The 23382-nt window shown below is 48.5% G+C and overlaps 1 protein-coding gene across 1 annotated transcript in view; it reads right to left on the minus strand.

Annotated features, from left to right (window-relative positions):
• LOC119439908 (alcohol dehydrogenase class-3) overlaps positions 1-23382 on the minus strand; it is a 233542-nt gene that overhangs the window by 77718 nt on the left and 132442 nt on the right. Inside the window, exons 6-7 of the mRNA XM_037704875.2 lie at positions 21318-21542; positions 17706-17828 (exon numbers count right to left, since the gene is read on the minus strand). Of these exons, the coding sequence (XP_037560803.2) occupies positions 17706-17828; positions 21318-21542 (348 nt within the window). The remainder of the gene's footprint in view (positions 1-17705; positions 17829-21317; positions 21543-23382) is intronic.

Consider the following 23382-nt stretch of genomic DNA (forward strand, 5'->3'; position numbering starts at 1 on the left):
TCCGGCGCTTCCTGGGTTTGTGCGCCTACTATCGCCGGTTTATTAAAGGCTTTTCGAAGATAGCGGAACCCCTGACACGCCTTACAAGAGACGATACGCCATTTGTGTGGCATAATGAGCAACAGGCGGCTTTTGCTGAATTACGACAGCGCCTTCAGTCAGCACCCGTTCTTGCACATTTTGACGATGATGCTGATACTGAGGTGCATACCGACGCCAGTAGCATTGGCCTTGGCGCAGTGCTCGTCCAGCTTCAAGATGGAGTGGAAAGAGTTATAGCGTATGCCAGCCGCTCCCTGTCCCGTGCCGAGGCGAATTATTCGACTACGGAGAAGGAGTGCCTCGCGGTCGTGTGGGCGATCATCAAGTTTCGCCCCTATCTCTATGGTCGTCCCTTCAAAGTAGTGACGGACCACCATGCCCTCTGTTGGTTGGCAAGCATGCGCGACCCTTCAGGACGACTGGCACGGTGGAGCTTGCGGCTACAGGAATTTGACATCACCATCGTTTATAAGTCTGGCCGTAAGCATGAAGACGCTGACACGCTGTCCCGCGCACCCATTGATCCTGCCTGTCAGGAAACAGAGGATGATGACGGCTTCCTGGGCGCCATTAGTTCGTCGGACTTGAGCAGACGGCAGCGTGACGACGGTGAGATTCGACCGATCATCGATCATTTAGAGGGTCGCGACACAACCATACCACGCCATCTGTCCCGCTCGCTGACGTCCTTCTGTCTGCGAGATAACGTGCTGTATAAGAAGAATGCTCGTTCGACCAGCCGTGCTTACCTCCTGGTGGTTCCAAGGGACATGCGCGACGACGTCCTCTTCGCTTGCCATGACGAACCGACATCTGGTCATTTAGGCTTTTCACGAACACTCGCTAGAGTAAGCGAAATGTACTATTGGCCCGGGCTTTCGGCAAGCGTCAAACAGTACGTTAAAGGCTGTCGTGAATGCCAGCGCCGCAAGACACCATCCGTTAAACCGGCTGGCTTACTTCAGCCAATTGAAGCACCTCACACGCCTTTCGACCAAGTCGGCATGGACATTCTCTGACCGTTTCCCCTTTCTGCCGACGGCAACAAATGGGTGATCGTCGCGACTGATTATTTAACACGCTATGCTGAGACGCAGGCGATCCCACGAGCCACGGCCTCAGAGGTAGCGCACTTCTTCATGCGCCACATCGTCTTGCGTCACGGTGCTCCCTCCACTGTAATAACTGACAGAGGGACAGCATTCACAGCGCAGCTTATGGACGAGGTTTTTGAATTGAGCAACACCAGGCATCCCAAGACGACCGCGTACCATCCGCAGACCAACGGACTTACCGAGCGACTGAATAAGACGGTCACAGATATGCTCGCAATGTACATAGACGTTCAACACAAAACATGGGATCGGATCTTGCCTTACGTGACCTTCGCGTATAAAACCGCCGTGCAAGAGACGACGCGCTTCACGCCCTTTCGTCTTCTCTACGGTCGCGAAGTCCAGACGATTCTGGACGCTATGCTGCCGTGTCAAGACGCTGACCTATTGACAACTGACGCCGAGGAACTTGCAAAGCGTGCTGAGGAAGCCCGGCAGCTCGCGCGGCTGCATATCGGCCAGCAGCAGCAGGCAGACGCACGACGCTACAACATCCGCCACAGGGACGTGTCCTACAACCCCGGGGACCAAGTTTGGGTGTGGACCCCCGTTCGCCGTCGTGGTCTCTGTGAAAAACTGATAAGCCGGTATTTCGGTCCGTATAAAGTGCTCCGCCGCGTCAGTGACGTAAACTACGAAGTTGTTCCGGACACATCATCGCAGACACGGAGTAGGACACAAAGACAACCGAGCTCAGACATTGTTCATGTTGTGCGCATGAAGCCGTACATTGCGCGTCCGTAACTTTTTTTGTTTTCGTTTTTTTTGTTCTCTCATTCCCTTCTTTGTTTCTACTTTTCATTTATCTTTGGGAGATTGCTTCTTCGTTCATCGACTGTGCCGGCGTGACGGCTACTTTTTTTTTGTGTACTTTCGCTTTGCCTGCCTTCTTCGTCGTTGTCTTCTACGCCTATTTTTTTAGCATCGAGGCGATGCTTTTGTTCGGAAGGGGGGATATTGCCACCTGTAGGTAGTGGGTCGAGGGCAAGAGTGGGTCGAGCCCAAGAGAAGAAAGAAGACCGCGCGCCCCCTTCTCTGCTCGAGCCAGCCCCGACGGTCGCGTCTTCCGAGAGCCAGCTGCTCTACGGGTTATTAAACCTTCAAGTCCACTTCTAGAGGCTCGTGACAATATGTACGGCCCTCTACCGTACACCCCAGATGACAACCGCTGGGTCATCGTCGCCGTGAACCACCTCACGCGCTACGCCGAAACTTCAGCGCTTCCGGCAGCCACAGCACGTGAGGTCGGCTTGCTCATCCTTCGCAACCTTATTCTTCGACACGGTGCGCCTCGCGAGCTACTGAGTGACCGTGGCTGTTCATTGCTCTCCGAAGCTATAGGAGCCCTCCTCCGCGAATGCAACGTTGGCCATAGAACTACAAGCGCATATCATACGCAAACAAATGGTATGACTGAGCACCTTAATCGCACTCCCGGTGACATGCTCGCCATGTACGTTTCCGCTGACCACACTAACTGAGAGTGCATCCTTCCCTTTGTTACGTAGGCTTACAATAGCGCCACTCAGTCTACCATGGCATTCTCTCCCTTGTTTCTCTTTTATGGTCGCGATCGAACCTGCCTCGTTTATCGACAAGATTCTCTTGTATCGCCCCGATGCTTCAGAATCTTTGACTCTATACGAAGCCGCCACTCATGCCAAAGACTACCATCAAATCGCACGCTCACTTACCGCGCAAGACCACGCCAGCCAGAAACATAGTCGCGACGCAAGCTTGTCTTTTCCATCACATTCACCTGGAACAGTGGTATGGCTCCGCATTCCCTCCTCTACTCCCGGCCTTTCCACAAAGTTCAGCTCAAAGTACGACGGCCCTTACCGGGTTCTACGACAGACGTCCCCGGTCAACTACGTCATTGAGCCTATTCAGCCATCTACGAACCAACGGCGTCGCGGACGCGAAGCTGTTCGACCGACTGAAGCCGCACTACGACCCACCAGTGCTGCCTGTTCCATAGGTCGCCATGATGTCTCCTTTTTCGCCGGGGAGTGATTGTAGTGACAAATACAGGCGCCAGCAGAAGACGAAGACTGTTGATGATGCTCGCGCTCGCTCCGCTTTGCCGTTGCCTGTTTCTGTGCATTCATATAAACTCCGAGCGCATGTAACTTTAAACGAGTACTATCCATATTGCAAAACCCAGTGCCCAGTGTCATGCTTGATTATGGGCCCAGTGTCGCGCGCTGGATGCTAGGGACGCTGGCAAGGCGCGGCATCTAGGAGGTGCTGGGCTTGGGGTACTGGTGCGAAATGCAGCTCTATAGAGCGAGAAATACGTGGTGCCTGGCTACCTTGCATATTTTTCCGAATACAGGAAGAAACAGACAGCCTTGTAATGCAAAAAAAAGAAAAAAAAAACAAGGATTCTAACCTCCGACCTACAGATCCCAATCCCAGCATCTTAACACTACGCCGCGCCGATTCGTGATTACCGATTCATATTTGACCATGTCATCGCGCAGACATATTTGCAGCTTTGCACAGACGGCTCGCACAGACATGGTAGATGCGATATCGCCTTCAACTATAACTCACGCCTCTATCAGAATGAAAATATTGTTGTCCGTTTTGCATAGTATGCCTGAAAGTGCTGCAACACTGATTTGCTTTTGCCATTGGTATATTCACTACAAAAAAAGCCTTAAATGAATCACCGACACGGGATGTTGTATGGGCTGGTACTGCCGATTTTGACAGCCGTTTCTTATTCGCGCAAAGGTAATGCAACATTTCCATAGCTCGACAATGCTTTTCAATCGACACGTATGTTTAGTCACATATCTCCGTCAGAGAAGCGGTCGGTTAACGCGGCTGGCAGCCTTCGGCGACAGCACATACAGGTATGCGTATAACGCGTCCTATCGGCGCTCATCGCCTGTTGTGCTGACACTGTAGACACGAAATAATGGTCTGTTTAAAAACACCGATGGAAAAGCTGAACTACAGAATGATTTATCCTCCTTAGACTTGTCGATTCCTAAGCCCAGACGGGCCGATAGTGTGTAGACGGACTTGGCGGGTACGGTAGGTTTAACTTTCGGCGGAAGCGAACGATCTCGGTCTGGGCACCTGGCGAATGCGAAAATGTTTTTATTTGAGCTTCAGGAGCTTTAACTATTATTTTTTGTACACCAGGGAAAGTGGACGCGCACGAATCGCCGCAGCTTTGTTGTCGGTTGTCAGCTTTGTTCGAACGCGTCTGAGCGGCTGCTGGGTTTCGTGTCGATTGTACAACACTGCGACAACTCGCAGTCATCGATTGCGTACAAACTACTAGAAAACGAGGTGTTATCTGCGTTTGCGTAATTTAGTTCACGAATACAGCTATCTGCAAAGTCAAAAGGGAAATATGCAAAGCTAAAGTGATCTGAAGTGTCGCATATGCATGCGCTAGCTCACGCACCTTTATTCTAAGCTGCAACACCGCCGACACGATACAGACATTTATGATCCCAACTTATAGCGCTATTTAGGACAGGAGTCTGCTTTTTTGGAAAGGAGATGCGCATAAAATTGTATCAAGCATTTAATACTCAACAGCGCCTATACTCCGGCAGTGCGGCACAAACGAAACCAGCGCAGTTTTCAGTATGAGCCAGCGATCTTCAGCGACAACCAGCGCGTGTACAGCGCACACCAGTGCGCCCCAGCGTCATAGCAGTGAAATCAGCGTCTCGTCCAGTGTGACCCAGCTTTTATCCAGCGATCTCACCACTGTTGCGCTGACTCCCAGTGACTCCCAGCGTGCGCCAGCGTCCCCAGTGCCATCCAGTGTCAAAAAACGCGATGGTTTCACACTGGAAGGCACTGGAAGGCGCTGGCTTTTGTAATAGGGATCAGTGTAATTAATTACTTGTAATCGTTTCATGGGTGGTTTGTAATTATTCAAATATTTGTTTACTTAGTAACAGTCATTGTGTTTCAATTACCTTTTTTCACTAACCATGTAGATGTATCCAGTTTATTGGCGAGATATGCTGCAGCAGGGGGCTGAGTTTTTAGAACTTAACTTAGTCGTAGCTACAGTAGAATGCCAGTGCTCGTGCCACGCAACAGCCTAGCCAATGCACATGTTCAGACAGGCATCTTAAGCACAACTAAATGTTGGCTGAGGCGCTGGTATTACTCTAAAAGGCCGAGGACTTTACACAAGGAGTGGGTATTTGTCTTTTATACAAAGGAAAGCTTGAAACGTGACTCTCTTGAAGGCGGTCGCACCAGAAATTGCAGCAACGGAAGGAGGGAGATGATTCCATTCGTTGCTCGTGCGTGGAATGAAGGAATTGAAAAAGCAAAAGTTGGTACGGCATGTAGGAACTCCAACTTTGAATTTGTGGTCGCAGCGAGAAGAAACTTCAGTGGGAGGCAGAAGAAGCTTTCATTAAGGTAGGGGTTAGTCAACCAAATCTTATGAAACAAACAAAAGCGAGAGAACATACGGCGTGATTCGAGGCTACAAAGAAAAATCTTAGATTTTATATAAGACATACAATGGCTTTAGAGTGAGTAATTGGATACAACAAAACGCGCGCCATGGTTTTGGATGCCTTCGAGAGCATGCGGTAAGGTAGCCGTGGATCCCGGGAAGAACTGGCATACTCGGGCTTGGATCTCACCAGGTATTTATAAAGAAAATGTTTCACAAGGGGAGCGGCAAAACGGAAATTTCGGTGCAAATCACCAAGCATGCGACTTGCATTGCTAACTACAAACTCAACATACATATTCCGAGACAGGTCGTACGTGTGTACGCTGCATCCCGAGGTATTCTAAATAAAAAAAACAGCTGCTAAAGGTGTGTCGTTGACCGTGTATGTGGGAAACTGACTTGAGTTAACCCCTTCAATGAATAGATGGATGGATGCAAAATATTGATTTTGGTCCATTGGGTCGCGCTAGTTTCCTAGCCCGAAGCGGGACGCTCCCACGTTGGGACCGAAAGGCCTGGCCTATCGGCCACTTCGCGGGACCCTTGGACTGCCCATAGCTGTTTCGGGATTTTTTATTGCGATAGCAATTATATGGACACTTCTACCGGATTTCTGCCGTCGCCGTCGTCGTCGCCGTCGCCGTGAGGTTCCCTATAGATAAAATCTTCGCCGCGCGCCATATGCCCGAGCGGAAGCGTGCGGGGACGCGCGCTATCACGGAGAGCGAACGCACTCAATCACCCACGCGCCAGCAAGGAAGCGGGAAGCCAGCGCCGGAGGGAGCGCGGGGGGGGGGGGGGGGCGCACTTCTACGCTGCCAACAACCGCACTCGTCGCTCGTCCGCACCGTCTCTTATCTCCACACGGCTCTGACCTTTATGCGCCGTGCATTCGCCGCTCAGTTTCCGTTGAAGCGATAGACCGCACGTACCTTCGCCCGCTGCTGCGGCGTATATATGCGCTTGCTGCCAGTGTTTTGACAGTCGTTGTCTGCAGTCCTTCAGTGTGATCTATTCATGTTTGTTTGTGGGCGCTCACATCACGCTTGTTCAATCAGTAATAGTCGGGCCACATTTTATAACGCACGCTACACATACAATGCTGCCCGGGTCGGCAGTGCAGCGCTACAGGTGTGTCCCTTCGCACGCGCTGCCCACGGGAAGCGCTTCTCATCAACACCACCGTTTCACACGCGCCTCCTCGTGGTCATCGAGTCTCTCTTCATGTCGGTCTACTTACGCCGCAGCACACCTGCTTACTTAATCAGCTCATGTTTACTACAATTCATATTGCTACCAAAGCCGCTCACCTTACTTCGTAGGACATTGCTGTGTTGCTATCGCATTCATTGCTTCGCCCGTAGGGCGAAACTGTGACATTTTTTTTCGCAGGTGACGCACCCACAGCGCAACCTTTTTTTCCCTAGCACATTATAAAACGAACGCAACGGTTTATTTTTGGTTGTGCAGGAATGTAAAACACGACCGGATAATGGAAAAAGCTTTCTTTTCGTGGTCCTCAGATTCATGTTCGACAAAATGAATGCCAAAGAGAACATCGCGGCGCAGAAACGCGGGAACGTACCGGTACGGCAATGACGCTGAAAGGGAATGAGCCAATCGCGATGGCCACTTCGTACGTCGATGGTAGGAAATCGACTTTGTTACTTTGTTCCTTCCTACTCCCCCACCCCGTTTTTCTATAAGTTAAGGTGTTTCGAATCAACGCTTGTCGACGCCTGTCCGTTCACTGCGGTGTGGCTAGAGCCACCCGCGTTTGTAACAGATAGCTACAACGACGTAGACATCATATATATCGGCCAAACGGAAAGTATGTTTAGAATACGCTTCAATAACCATAGATCACATGCTAGTAGGCTTCCCAAGCCTCCGTTATATAAGCATGCTAGCTAAAGGACAATATTTCTTGGAAAAAAGCACAGCAGCGGCTTCGAAGACATCTGCTCCAATTATCATCGGTCATAACCAGTACTTAGCGATTCTCCATTTCGATGGCCAAATTTGGTCTGCGACTTGCATAACAGGCGGGACAGTCTTTTTTAGCACACTGAAGCGACAAAAGAAGCAATGGTATGTGACCGATTCGGTGTAACCATAGAAATCACGAACGCGGTTACCGACCATTCCGATAATAGGTGGAAAAAAATTCATCGACGATTACGATATTCCCCAATGCGAAATTTGAGCGCAGCTCCCTCTACGTGTTTTCATTTCGCGATATATTGGCTGGCGCGGACAATCAGTGTTGTGCGGCACAATGCAAACGGAGGGAAGTGTGGCGCGATTATCTCGCTAATCTGGATATCGCGAGAGCCAGCGCGTAGGTGACGCGTGGGCGCGAATCGCAGAAGCCCCCACCGACGGACTTCCCAGACGACGCGCGCTACTTTGGCGCCATCTCGTAGTCATCGTCGCCGCACTACGCTTTTCTTCTACGCTTTCGCCATACCCTCCTCCGCTTTCCGCCTCGTGGTTCCGCTGCACCCTCCTCTCCGCTTCTCGTGTCTCTTCGCTCTCGCCGCTTTTTCAAGCGAAGCTGGTTGTGCCCCACAAGTGTGGTGGTGGTGTCACGCTAAAACCCTATCGAAAACCTGTCGAAAACTTGCGTCTCGTTTACTTGTTATATACCAAAATTGGCATGGAAGGGTACGAATGCATGACTAGCATGACTGATAGGTCATGACATCATTAACGTCACATGCTCGTCAGTTACGTCACGATTGACGATAATAAAATCACGTGTGGTACATACCCGCATTGGACATGCGCGAATGAGCCAGGGATATGTGGGTATGAGTCAGGGACAAGAAATAAGGAAAGAAAGAAAGAAAGGAAGGGAGAAGAAAAAAAAAGTACTACATAAGATGTATGCTTTTTTTGCTCTCGCGCTACAAATAAACTTCAAACTTCAACTTCGAAAAAATCATGTGTGGCTGATACCGGGGCCGCATATTTCATTTCCGCTGGTTTACCATCTGTACGGTGTATATGGGCGGTGAACCTGACGCGCGCGCGACCAATCAGGGTCGTTTGGTGTGTCACTGGGAGGGAAAGGGAAGGGAAAGGGAAGGAAAAGGGTTTGGCGAATGATGTGATGGGAACATTGTTTTTACCCCTCTGGGAAGCGTTATAGCTGTTTCGGACACACTTCCACACCAACCGTGGCGCTCGACTAATATCTAGTTCTCTCAAAAAATTTCAAAACATTTACACGTATATAAATAAGCTTTAGTTGCAGAATATTTTCCAAAGTATTTTGAGCGGAAAAAAAATGTTTGGGCACGTGAGGGTTATTGAATTTCAGAAAATGAGGTGCGAAAAACAATGGCCAATAATCGGCCATGACGCGCATTCTTTCCAAATTTGCGTTTTTGCGTTGTCTGGAGATATTGCTTTCACTAGAAAACAGTATCACAAATACTTTTACGAGTATGCTTTTTGACCTTAGCAACTAGGTAAAAATGCACCAATTATGGCGTTTTGGAGAAATCTTTTTCAAATAACGGTGATGGATGAAAACCAGGGATTACTTTTATAGAACTGTCCCTGAAACGTTACTTTTTCTCCTGCACTGCGCATAGGCTATAAGATAATATTAATAAAAACAGTTTAATTAGGCAAAAAAGCTATTTTGAGCTATGTTTAGACTTTGGTAACACAATGTATGCGTGAAAAGGTGGTCCAAAGGTGGTGCAAAGGTGGTCCATGAAAAAATCTCCAGAAAAGCGGATATAATAATCGAGAAGCGTAACAACTTTCGCGACGGAAATTTTTATCAACGTAATTTTATTTTTAAGAGATAACAAAAAATTGAAATTGAGTCCCATCATTGCAATATTTTGGTTCGCCCGTCGACTTCACTTCATAGCATATTAGGGGGAAATGCAAACCAGGGTGGTGCAGATGGTGGTGTGTATGGTAAGGAATAAAATGCGTGATCCCCGGGAGTTCCTAAGAAGTTGAATCCTGATCGTATGCCGACTTAAGGTAGACGGACATTGCGCACTTCCGTGCGCAATGTCCGTGCGCAATGGAAGTGTATGTACATATGGGGCAGCCTACGCGTGAAGTGGTGAGAGCGAGTAACAAATTGCTTTCGTGAGCGTGAACCGGGAGCGCCACTTGCTCAACACAGGTTCAGCCACCGCTAAACCAGCGAAAAAAGACGAATATATTTGGGGAATATTGTTGATAAGCAACTTTATTTTTCACTAGTTCCGTGATATCCCTCTACATTTCTTCCACCTACTTGGGGTCAGATAGACAGTAGTCAACAAAGATTTTGTCGGGAAACGCAGCACCAGGCCTGTGCGATGTCCTCATTCGCAGCTTGTTTTGAAATGCGTCTGACAGCAATCTGCGATGAGGGCACAGTGAGGCGAAGTGCTGACAGCTTCGTGCGTTCTGTGTTCTCGTCGCGTTGAAGCGAAAGGCAGCAGGAAGACGAATTCGCTTATTGCTGAGGGCCCTATTTTGAAAGCGATCGTCTTGCTGGACGAGCGAATGGACGGTTTTCCTCGTTGGGTATGAATAGATTTAATTAGGCAATTGTAATTAAGTATCCAACTCGAGAAGTAGTGTCCTAATTATCAAAGTGTCAATAAGAAAATTGTAGGGCGACATGAAAAACTCCCGACACAGCTTCCTGTTGCTCAATAGGTGCTACATAAAATTTTTTTTAAGCGTGAAAGGAGCCCGCGAATACACGCAAAATTGCCGCTCGACTGGCCACTCTAGAGACTTTGCGTGCATTCGCGGGCTTCTTTCACGCTCGGAAAAACACTTTTTTGTTGCACCTATTGAGCAACGGAAAGCTGTGTCGGGAGTTTTTCATGTTGCTCCACAAGTTTCTCATTGGCACGTTGATAACTAGGACACTACTTCTCGAGTTAGATACGTAATTGCAATTACCGAATGAAATCTCTGGCGACTACTTCACTGTACTGGAAACAGTATGCGCTAGGTTTTCTTAGAGTAACGCAATTGCTCTTTTTTTAAAGCTTGGTGCATGATAGTTGGGACACCATGTATGTATGTATGTATGTATGTATGTATGTATGTATGTATGTATGTATGTATGTATGTATGTATGTATGTATGTATGTATGTATGTATGTATGTATGTATGTATGTATGTATGTATGTATGTATGTATGTATGTATGTATGTATGTATGTATGTATGTATGTATGTATGTATGTATGTATGTATGTATGTATGTATGTATGTATGTATGTATGTATGTATGTATGTATGTATGTATGTATGTATGTATGTATAAACTGTGCACCTGGCTGGTGTTGCTATTGCGACCTTGATATTGTCGCGAGTTTGCCACACTTGGTTAATGCCCCTCACTCAAGGCCTCGTAAGTTATTTTACCAATAAATAAATAAATAAATAAATTCATTAATTGTAAAGGCCTTTATTAGGCACCAGCCTTTTGGACCGACCGTTAGTTCAAGACCCGAGATCTCAGCACGAGTGGCGTTTCTCGAGGAGAGCGCAGGAGGGACCGACCCACTAGAAAGGGCTGGAGAGCATGACCCACTATGGCGTTCGTATCCTTCGCTACAATCACCCCCGGGAGCGAAAAGGGAGCCGTCGGGCGACCTAACAGCTGGTCACTATGAGTGGGTCATAGTAGGTCTTGAGGCGCTCGACGTTGACAATGTCGCGTCCACGACGGCGCATTAAGTTGAAGGTTCAACTGGTTCGATCACGTAGTTTACGGGAAATGCGCGTTCGACGATACGGTAGGGGCCTTCATACTTGGGCACTAGTTTGGATGAGAGACCAGGTGTAGCGGAAGGAACCGAGAGCCACACAAGCGCGCCATGAAGGAAGGTGGGTGCAGAAGTGGTGTCACCGCGTGTGCTCTTCTGGCGCTCTTGGTCAACGGATGTAAAGACCCGTGCGACATCGCGGCACTCTTCGGCATGTCTTGCCGTGTCGATAAATGGGCGCACATTCGGATGCATCCGGCCGGTACGGTAGAATTGTGTCGATGGTGTGCGATGGGTGCCGACCGTACAGTAGGAAAAAAGGTGAAAAGCCAGTGGTGCTCTGAGTAGCGGTGTTATAGGCGTAAGTGACGAAGGGCAGAATGGCGTCCCAATTAGTATGGTCGGAGGCGACGTACATAGCAAGCATGTCCCCGAGGGTACGGTTGAAGCGTTCGGTAAGGCCACTGGTTTGGGGGTGGTACGCCGCAGTTGTGCGATGAACAACGTGGCACTCCTTGAGAATGGCTTCAACTACTTTGGACAGGAAGACACGTCCGCGATCACTAAGCAGTTCCTGGGGTGGACCATGTCGCAGGATGAATCGTCGAAGCAAGAAGGAGGCAACATCGCGCGCTGTAGCTGCCGGTAGGGCGGCAGTTTCGGCGTATCGCGTCAGGTGGTCGACTGCCACAATGGCCCAGCGATTTCCAGCCGACGTCAGTGGAAGGGGCCCATACAAATGGATGCCGACTCGTCCAAACGGCCGGGTAGGGCAAGGTAAAGGTTGCAAACCGGCCGGCGAGAGGCGGGGCGAAGATTTCCGGCGCTGGCAATCGGGACAAGAGCGAACGAACTTGAGAACGTAGCTGTACATCGCGTGCCAGTAATACCGCTGTTGAAGACGCTGGTAAGTCTTGAAAACGCCGCAGTGCGCACACTGTGGATCAGCGTGGAAAGCTGCGCATACTTTGGAACGCAGACTGCGGGGTACAAATAACAACTACTGGCGTCCGTCGGGGTTATAATTGCGTCGGTGAAGCAGGTTGTCGCGAATGGCAAAGTGGCGTGCTTGGCGACGCAACGTGCGAGTACTTGGTTGGGCCGACGCACCAGAAAGCTAGTCTAGAAGGGAGGCAATCCAATGGTCCTTGCGCTGCTCAGAAACGATGGCGTTAAGTTCGAGCGAAGAAACAATCTCGGCTAGGGAAGAGCAGGTATTGTCAGGCAACGGAGAGCGCGAGAGGGCGTCGGCGTCAGAATGCTGGCGTCCGATGCGGTACAGCACGTGGATATCGTAGTCCTGCAAGCGAAGTGCCCATCGAGCAAGACGGCCAGAAGGCTCCTTCAAGGACGACAGCCAACATAGTGCGTGGTGGTCCGTGACGACGTCAAATGGACGGCCATATAAATAAGGTCGGAACTTAGTCAGAGCCCAGATGATGGCTAAGCATTCTTTTTCTGTCACACTGTAATTTGTCTCAGCTTTCGTAAGCGTGCGACTTGCATAGGCGACGACATATTCAGGAAACCCTTGTTTGCGCTGGGCAAGAACAGCGCCGAGGCCAACCCCGCTGGCCTCTGTATGCACCTCAGTAGGAGCTGTCGGATTGTAGTGGCGCAAAATTGGCGGGGAGGTAAGCAGATGACGCAGCTTTGTGAAGGCCTCGTCGCACTGGGACGACCACTAAGTGAGGGGCCCGTTGCGTGCAAGCAGTTTCGTCAGGGGTGAGATGATGGCGGCGAAATTGCGAATAAAGCGTCTGAAGTAAGAACATAGACCTATGAAACTGCGCAATTCTTTGACGGATGTTGGCTTAGGGAATTCAGCGACGGCCCGAAGCTTGGCTGGATCGGGGAGTATCCCATCCTTGGATACGACGTAACCGAGGATCGTCAGCTGCCGAGCTGCAAATCGGCACTTCTTGAGGTTTAGTTGTAGGCCTGCGTTTATTAAGTACGTCAAAAGACACCCTAGGCGTTGAAGGTGCGTTGTCAAGTCCGGCGCAAGAACAACAGCGTCATCAAGGTAGCACAAGCATGTGTGCTACTTCAAGCCACGCAGAACGGTGTACATCATGCGCTCAAAAGTTGCGGGTGCATTACAAAGCCCGAAAGGCATTACGTTAAATTCGTATAAGCCGTCGGGTGTTACAAAAGCTGTATTTGGCCGATCGGCGTCAGCCATGGGTACTTGCCAATACCCTGAGAGCAGATCTAAAGATGAAAATAATTCTGCGCCTTGTAGACTGTCAATGGCGTCGTCTATGCGCGGGAGAGGGTAGACGTCCTTGTGTGTGATCTTGTTTAGGCGCCGGTAGTCGACACGGAACCGCAAAGAACCATCTTTATTCGTAACGAGGACCACAGGGGATGCCCATGGACTGTTGGAAGGTCGTATCACCTCGCGGCGTAGCATGTCGTCGACTTGTTCGTTGATTACACGACGCTCTGCAGGAGATACACGATACGGGCGTTGCCGTAATGACGGTTGCGAGCCAGTGTCGATGCGGTGAGTAACAGCTGATGTCCGCCCTAGGGAAGATTGCCCGACATCGAAAGAATAACGAAATTCTTCCAAGAGGCACACAATCTGAGATCGCTGGACCGGCGTAAGGTCATCGGCAATGGAAGAATCAAACACATCACTGGACGGTCCCTCACAGGCAGAAATAGCGGTGAGCGCATTAGAACTAGCGCAGTAATTGTCATCGGGCACGTCCATAACTTGCACGTCTTCAATCGCTTCGACATTGCCTAGACATTCCCCTCGCAGCAGCATGACAGGTTATGGGAACGGGTTGCAAACGAAAATGGTGCTGTAGCCCTGCTTGATGTCCACTGTCGCAAAAGGTAGCAGCAGGCCTGTCCGAGTAAGGAAGCCGTCAGATGGAGACAGCAGCGCAACAGCGTCTGAGATTCCGCTGCAGTACATGGGCACGACTGTTGACGCGCGGGGAGGAACGTGGGTGTCGTCGTGGACAATTAGCTTGCTCGACAGGGAAGTATTGTCGGTGATCGGCAAGTCTAACAGTGGCGAGAGTTCCATCTCGGCCCGTGCGCAATTTATAACGGAATTGTGGCGCGAGAGGAAATCCCAGCCGAGGATAACGTCGTGAGAACACGAGGTGAGGATTAGGAATTCTATGGCGTACAGAACGTCGTCTATAACAACACGAGCAGTGCAAGCCGCTAAGGGGTGGATATGCTGAGCACTGGCTGTGCGGAGGGACAGTCCAGAAAGGGGCGTCGTGACTTTCCGAAGTAGGCGGCAAAGCTTAGCGTCCATAACACATACGGCGGCTCCAGTGTCCACGAGTGCAGATGCGCGAACACCGTCAACAAACACTTCGATCACATTTGAAGGACTGCGTTGAGGACTTTCACGTTTCCACGGCGCCGCAGCCCTTGCCTCTTGGACTGCGACGATTAGTTTTCCTGGTCCCGATTTACGGGACGGGGTCGCATCGGCGACACTGAGCGACGGCGTGGAGATGGTGAACGGCGGGTAGTTGGCGTCGGGCGCGAAGTCGGTGACATAGCCGAATGGGGTTCGTAATATAGACGGTTGAACTGGCTTGTCACGGATGATGCGGTGCTAGGCGGCTGAGCGCGATAACAATAACGAGCGACGTGACCGGCGTAGCCGCACGCAAAGCATATCGGCCGGTTGTCGGAAGTACGCCACCGGTGCGCTGGGGCAGGTCCCATCCATGTAAGAGGTCGCGTTGTACTGGGCGGATGCTGGTATGACGGCATGGCGGGCTGCGGTCGGGGCCTAGCCGCAACGTCGCCATAACGGAGAGGCACACTCGGAGAGAGTGGTTGAGACCTCGCGACGACTTCAGCGTAGCTGAGTGGTGCAGCCATCGGAACATGTGGGGGTGTCGCGACGACATCGGCGTAGCTTAGTGGAGCGGCCTCAGGACGATGGTGATGCTGGTCTGGCAAGACCTCGGCGATTTCCTGCTCGATCACGCGACGGAGCGTGGGCATAACATTCGTTGCGGGCTGTAGCACATGCGGTGGCTGAGCGAAGGTTAGCAAGGAGAGCTGGCGTGCAACTTCCTCCCGAAAGAACGCTTTCACTTCTGTCAGCAGTGCTGTCTGGTCGGAGATGGTGGCCAAACCAGCAATGTGTCCGTCACGCGATGAAGGGCGACGTGTCAAGGAGCGCTGCCTACGTAGCTCCTCGTAGCTTTGGCATAGAGTGACGATGTCAGTCACGGACTGAGGATTCTTCGAAAGCAGCATGTTGAACGCATCGTCTTCAATCCGTTTCATGACATTTCTTATTTTGTCGGATTCCGACATCGTCGCGTTGACTCGTCTGCACAAGTCCAGAACATCTTCGATGTAGCTGGTAAATGATTCACCCGGCTGCTGTGCACGTTCTCGCAAACTCGATTCCGCTCGGAGCTTGCGCACCGCAGCGCGACCAAACACCGCCACCAAAGAAGTCTTCAACGAGGACCACGTCGGAAAATTGGTCCCATGGTTGCTGTACCACAGACTGGCGACACCCGCGAGATAGAAGATAACATTGCTTAGCTTTGCGGGGTCGTCCCATTTGTTGTCACGGCTGACCCTCTCATACGTTGTCAGCCAATCCTCCACGTCGGTCTCATCCGCGCCGCTGAAGATGGCAGGGTCCCTGTGGCGAGGCACACCAGAGCACATGACAGACTGAGGAGGGGCTTGCTGGGATAGGGTAGGTGGCACTTGCTGGGACGCGTCTTCTGGCATGGTTGAGCGAAGGGTACGGGATCGAAGCTCCAGGATTCACGCTGAAGGCAGAAGCACTCTCCACCACTTGTAAAGGCGTTTACTAGGCACCAGCCTTTTCGACCGACCTTTAGTTCAAGGCCCGAGATCTCAGCACGAGCGGCGTTTCTCGAGGAGAGCGCAGGAGGGATCGACCCACTAGAAAGGGCTGAAGAGCATGACCCACTATGACGTTCGTATCCTTCGCTACAAAATAAATACATAAACAGGTTGTTTCGGCGAACACTTTCAAAAACCTTTAAGCGTCGCCTTTGAGAGATGGTCCAATTCTGGTTCATGAACTGGTCTACACGAAAAGGCCGACATTACTTGCCAAAAAATTGCAATGCATAATCAGATAATTCACAAGAATTCACTATTGAATTTTAACTAATTAGGCTTATGGGCCATAGGCCATTTTCAAATTCTATCCACGGAGTTCGGCTAGAACTCCATGGCCAGAATATGCAACTTGCAATATGAGTTGTAAGGTAATTAGTTAAAAACTTGATTAGTGAATTTTCGTTAATTATTCGATTATGCATTTCAATTTTTTATAACTAATGTCCGCCTCTTCTGGTAGAGCAGCTCATGAACTGGAATTGTGCTATCTGCAACAGGCAACAATTAAAAATGTTTGAAAGTGTTGGCTGAAACACCCTGTATATCTGCTACATCACAGCTACGCCAACAATTTGTCTGGATTGTCCATTGAATTGCTATCGCAATGAAAATGAATTCATTTGTCATTGCACGATGCTGTAAAGTTGAACACGCTAAGTGCTGCGTCTGCGCGTGGCGTTGCACGCAGGTCGTGCTCTTCGCATTCGTTCTGCATGACCGCGTCGCAAGTTGACTGCCTCGCATGTTTCCTGCAAGCGTCTGCTTCTGGTCGGCCAAAAAGGGAGCGAAGGCCAACGAGTGTAGCGCATGAATAATTGCTTGGTGCTGCTGCTGACGCAGGAACACGAAGACTCGCACAGCAGTGCTGACGTGAAATGAATATTTTCTCAAGCGTAGGTTTCGTATACTCACGACACCGCACAACAAGAGTCAAACATTCACGTAGAAGTATTGCTCTTATTGCAGATTATGATAAGTAGATCTTCAGAACCGCCCCACGCTGCGCGGCATTTTAAGCCACAAAGCCCGTGTGGGCATTTCTGTACTAGGTAATATTAGCTAACTCTAAGGCGCGCTGACCTCTTAATATAAGACCGCATGGTGTTTAATCCTCTCTTTATTGCAGTTACAACACACTTGGTGTGTCGTATGAACTCTGCAAAATGAGCAGAGGCTATAGGCGCCTACGCGCTTGCAGTTTGGCCACAAGTTGTCCGGCTTACAACAACACTTTATTAGCGTATTCTGAGCAAGATTATATTTTAAATAAGTTTTACTAAGTTCGCTGTGTATTCAGACAGAACTATTCGGCCTAGTTGTCACAGCGCTCGTCAAAGAGAATAAACGTTTGACCTTTTTTATTTTCTTATTACTGTTACGTTTAGCGTTAAACAACAGCTCGTCGGTGGATTTAGTGTGTTCACCTAGGTGCCACATGCATCCGCAAAAGTGAAATGCGCTTACCATGGCCTGAACGTTGCCGACGCACTCGAACGTGTAGTCCAGTCCGCCGTCCACTTTCTGGCCGATGTGGTGCACTATAGGTATTGTGAGGGAGTAAGGGTTCAGGCATTCGGTGCAGCCGAACTCGCGCCCTGGTTTTGAAGTTGCCATGGAAAATAGAATAAACACATTATCAACTTGCAGTTATTGGAAGCATAAGCAGTAGCGAGTTACTTTCTCATAAAACTGGCCATCACAATGGGTCACTACAACCCTATAAATAACTTACTTCTCTCGTATTGCACCAAGCGACGGTATACTGGACATAAGTGTTCTTTGTGGGAATTTTTTCTAGGACCGTCACTCTTTATTAGCTACCCGTCGATGAAAGGTAGACAATGGTGCATTCGATAGACACGCGTCTTTGCCAGTCTTTGGCCCCCGTGCATGGGAACGAAAAGGAATACGATCGGAGTAGTGGGCTTTGTTAAAGGGACACTAAGGGCAAATACTAAGTCAAACTAAATGGATAAACTAATGCTAAAGGACGCCTAAGGCGTCATTATTATAGCGAGCAAAGTTTTTAGTAATCGGAAAATTGCGGTAAATGTAGGACACGATTTGCGATTCACCCGGGACATTCAAGTACTAGACCGAAGACGTAGGTCCACCTCATTGTAATTGTCAATGGTACTAAACGTCTTGTAATAAAAATATCATGGCAATGCGTTATAAAAAGGAAAAAAATGCTACTTGTCCAGTTTTATTCGATGTTTAATTAGAAAAAAAAATTAACTCATTGACGTTACCCTTGAACGACGCAGGCGGCCGAAAGGTTTCGGTTTCGCTCGATTCTGCGCCGCCCGCCATTTCGAGTTTCAGTTATTTTGTTATCGCGTACTGCTGTGCTGGTTTTGCTGGCTCGAGAAACTACAAGTAGCAGAGAATTGGACGTCCGTGTGATGTCGCGGGAGGGCCAAACGGTCCACGCCACTTGACCAAAAGCAGCTGCTGCGGCGGATTCAGCGCTCTGTCTTGGCTTGGTTTCTGCAGGTTTTGCGCAAGAAACCCTAACGCCATCTGTCGGGCGCCGTTTTACTATATTTTTGCTTAGCAACGGCAGTAAGGGCGGTGATGACGTATACAACGTCACCACTCCCTGACTTGAATTGCGTTAATGGTATGCGAGCCTTCAGACGCGATTTTCACTTAAACTAAGTGTTAGCGCGAAAGAGGCGCTTCGTGGTTTTTGGAATGGTATTTGAACATTCCACGTTGATTTAATATTTGCCTTTAGTGTTCCTTTCAGGCTTGTTGGTTCTCATTCACAGTGAACGAATAGGAGCGCGAAATGACGAAGACGAGACGTGTGTGTCTTCTACTCATCTCGTCATTTCGTGCTGTTGATCGTTTGCCATGGAGTAGTGAGACCGCATTATGCAGATGGATTCTATTTTTCTATTTTTGATGTGCTCAGAATGAAAGTGCCCGAATATAAGTTCTGGTAAACATTATCTAAGAATTGAAAACCAAAGAGGTACACCGTACGAAGTTTCCAAAGGGCTGCTGCAATCTTCAAAGCACTCCTGGAAGCCTCAAATCATATTTTGAACCGTTTTTGTGTGACATGGCGCTGTAAGCTAAGGTTGCTAGGAAACATTGCAAGCTTATACAGGAAGGTCATGTACGCTTATAATACACTTCTGAAATTATTATCTGGCGAAGTTCCTGTCTAAATACACCCGAATAGAGAAATCGTTTTGCTCCTCATCCACTGCACCGAATTCTACGAGGTTTATTGTATTAAAACGTAAAAGTTGTACTCTAGAGGCAGTAGAAAGCAGTTTTTTTATTTAGGCCACCAATTTCTGTAATGAAATTATTGGAAAAATAAACAAACAAACAAAAACAGATGTATCAAGCTTGAAACTTTGTAACTTAGTAATAAATAAATATATCACAATTCTGTACCTACACCTACTAAAACATATTGTTGCAGGAAGAAAGCAGGCCCACGAATGTAGAAGGATGTATATTTACAAGCGAAGAAATATGGCGTTCAGGCAACGGCCAGAGTCTTCGTCTTCCTCTCGTTCGCGTCACCTTCTTCTTTCCCTTCACCGTAACAATATAAAGCGGGCAAATCTGGTGTATCTTAGACAACTCCCAAATATACAACTAATTAGTGTGGGACTTTTCCAGAACTCATAATAAACTTTGTCTGGTTTTGACGCTCTAACAGATACACTTGAAAGAAGTAGGGTATAAGTTTTAATGCGTTAGAATTAGGAGTGGCAAAGTGGAAAAGTGTATGTGTGTTGTGAGAAGCAGGTCACGTGGTAGAGGTGCAACTGCCGGTGGTCTGCTCCGGACCACCATCAGTTTCTATTCGCTCCTCGAAGAGGCCGGAGTGAGCTCCTGGCCAGCACTTCGCAATGAGGTGAACGCCGTTTAAATAATGGATCCGGGACTTCAAAGAGGGGCGATGTAATGATAACGCATTTATATTGCATCTACCGCTAAATGACCACTGAATGGTGCACTGTTACGGATTGTTAAACTTCCTGTTGAAATTTTTTTCAAGCTTACCAATTGTCGGCAATTTTTAAAGGACATGCGGTGTCTAAATGATAACTCTGCTAGACTGCTGTGGCCGCAATATAAATTTCTCCCTCATATGCGAATCATTTCTTTGAAATTGGTCAAGCGGTTGTCTCAGAGAGCATTTCTGCCCTTTGCACGTTTTACAATAAAGAAGAAGGGGATACCAGATTTCTTTTAGGTATCAGTTAGAAAGCTTTATTTCTTGGTGATTTATAGTTTTGAACGTTAGCAGCGCCTGTTCCGTAACGTGGCCGTACGCAGTGCCAGAAGGGTGTTAGCAGGGCGCGTGAGTGCTGTAAACGTTTCCTCACGAATGGAAGCACGTGATATCCCCATGACAATCGTAGTCCCATGACAGCACTGCGTCCTGCGCCTACATTCCACCCAGTAGCAGTTGCCCCGCGTACGACATGGAGCCACATGTCGTGTCCGCGTATCGCAGACCATGGTTGTACGAGCTCGAGTGCAATGCTAAACCATTATGAAACATCGTTCCATGCTGTCAGGGCTTCACCCTTTCGGCGTAACTGTCAATTTATTTTGTTTTTGTTACGACATTCAAAACCGTGAAGGGAGTGGGTTTACAAAAGGCTCCGTACCAATTTCTTGAGTGTCGCGAAAAAAATAGAAAACAATTAGTCACTGCGGCATGCAGATGGAAAACGACAACCGCCCTTGGGGCAATTTCAGTACGGTTTACTAGTGCTAAATGATTTCACGTGTGACACATTCTCAGAGATGGTGGCGTCATTTATGAAAAGGCACGTGGCATGTTTCCCTAACAAAAACTCATTCCGTAGTATTTTCTTTAATTGGGTGGCATGCACCGACTACGCCTCCACTTTGCCATTGCGTAAGTAAGCGCTGTTGCCGGAGAAAACCTCTATGCGGTATAAAACTGCAAAACACATTTGTCTGCACGAATTCGCCACTTCTGCGGTATCAGCGACCACTCTCGATAACGTCCCGCAGTGCGTATCGTTCTCGCCGCAGACAGGCATAAGTGGCAGCGATCGAATACTTGCAAACAGACTTGCCTTTGAGAAAACGTGTCTCGTTGATGTCTATGCCGATGATGGTCTTGGCGCCGCACTCCTTGGCGCCCATTGCGACGGCGAGGCCCACGGCGCCCAGACCCCAGATGGCAACGGTGCTTTCCCGCGTGACGTGAGCCACATTCAGAACGGCCCCGTAGCCTGACGACACTCCGCAACCGAGCAGGCACACGCGGTCCAGTGGAGCCGCCGGGTTTATCTGCGCCACCACGTTTTTGTCCCTTTTACTCACTGACCTGGCCGAAATAAAGGTCCACCGAGGCATGACTGAGCGAAAGACAATTAGTCTCCTGTCTGAAGCTGAGTGATGCAAGGGAAACGATTCATTTCATGTTCATCACCGAGAGCGTCCGATTTCTGACTAGCGATACCGCCTTTACGCTTGCGTTGATGCCCTTGCAAAAGTCAGATTAACGAGTAACAGACAATTTGCTAAATAAGCATTGGCCAACCTAGAGGCAGTAAGGGTAAAAGCAGACCAATTCAGGCTGGTGCTTGCAAACAAATATGCAGCTTTAGAAAAGGAAGATAAAGACAACATAGAGGCAATGAATGAAACCGTAACTAGGTTGATCTCAGAAGCAGCAATTGAAGTGGGAGGTAGGGCACCAAGGCAACCAGTAGGTAAGCTCTCCCAAGAAACAAAGGACCTAATAAAAAAACGACAGAAGATGAAAATGTCCAACTCAAGAGATCAGATAGAATTCGCTGAACTGTCAAAACTAATCAACAAGAAAAAAGTAAGGGATATTCGAAATTATAACGTGGGAAAGATTGAGGAAGCCGTAAAATATGGACGCAGCATTAAATCACTAAGAAGAAAGCTTGGCATAGGACAAGGCAAGATGTATGCACTGAAAGATAAGCATGGTAATATCATCAGCAATTTCGATGACATACTAAAAGCAGCGGAAGAATTCTATACTGACTTGTACAGTGCCCAAAACAGCCAAGCTACTTCCATTCAATATAGTGATGAACCGGATACAGAGGCTCCTTCTATAACTAGCGTTGAAGTTAGAAGGGCCTTGAAAGACATGACCAGGGGAAAAGCTGCTGGAGAAGATGGAATAACAGTAGATTTAATCAAAGATGGAGGAGATATCATGCTTGAAAAGCTTGCGGCCCTTTATACGCAATGCCTCACAACTTCATGTGTACCAGAGAGCTGGAAGAACGCCAACATTATACTAATCAATAAGAAGGGAGACGTTAAAGAACTGAAGGATTATAGACCCATTAGCTTGCTTTCAGTATTGTATAAAATATTCACCAAGATAATTTCCAATAGAATCAGGGCAACACTTGACTTCAGCCAACCAAGAGAACCGGCTGGCTTCAGGAAGGGCATATTCTACGATGGATCATATCCGTGTCATAAATCAGGTAATCGAGAAATCTGCGGAGTACAATCAACCTCTCTACATGGCTTTCATAGATTATGAAAAGGCATTTGATTCAGTAGAGATACCAGCAGTCATAGAGGCATTGCGTAATCAAGGAGTACAGGAGGCATACGTGAATATCTTAGCAAAACTACAAGGATTCCACAGCTACCTTGGTTCTCCACAAGAAAAGTAGAAAGTTACATATCAAGAAAGGGGTCAGGCAAGGAGACACAATCTCTCCAATGCTATTCACTGCAACTTAGAAGTATTCAAGCTCTTAGACTGGGAAGGCTTAGGAGTGAGGATCAACGGCGAATATCTCAGCAACCTTCGGTTTGCAGATGACATTGTCCTATTCAGCAACAATGGAGACGAATTACAACAAATGATTGAGGACCTTAATCGAGAAAGTGTAAGAATTGGGTTGAAGATGAATATGCAGAAGACAAAGATAATGTTCAATAGCCTGGCAAGGGAACAAGAATTCAGGATCGCCAGTCAGCCTCTAGAGTCTCTAAAGGAGTACGTTTATCTAGGTCAATTACACACAGGGGACCCTGATCACGAGAAAGAAATTTACAGAAGAATAAAATTGGGTTGGAGTGCATACGGCATTCATTACCAAATCCTGACTGGGAGCTTACCACTGTC

The sequence above is a fragment of the Dermacentor silvarum genome, chromosome 2, assembly GCF_013339745.2.
Source record: "Dermacentor silvarum isolate Dsil-2018 chromosome 2, BIME_Dsil_1.4, whole genome shotgun sequence".
NCBI classification, from domain to species: Eukaryota; Metazoa; Arthropoda; class Arachnida; order Ixodida; family Ixodidae; genus Dermacentor; species Dermacentor silvarum.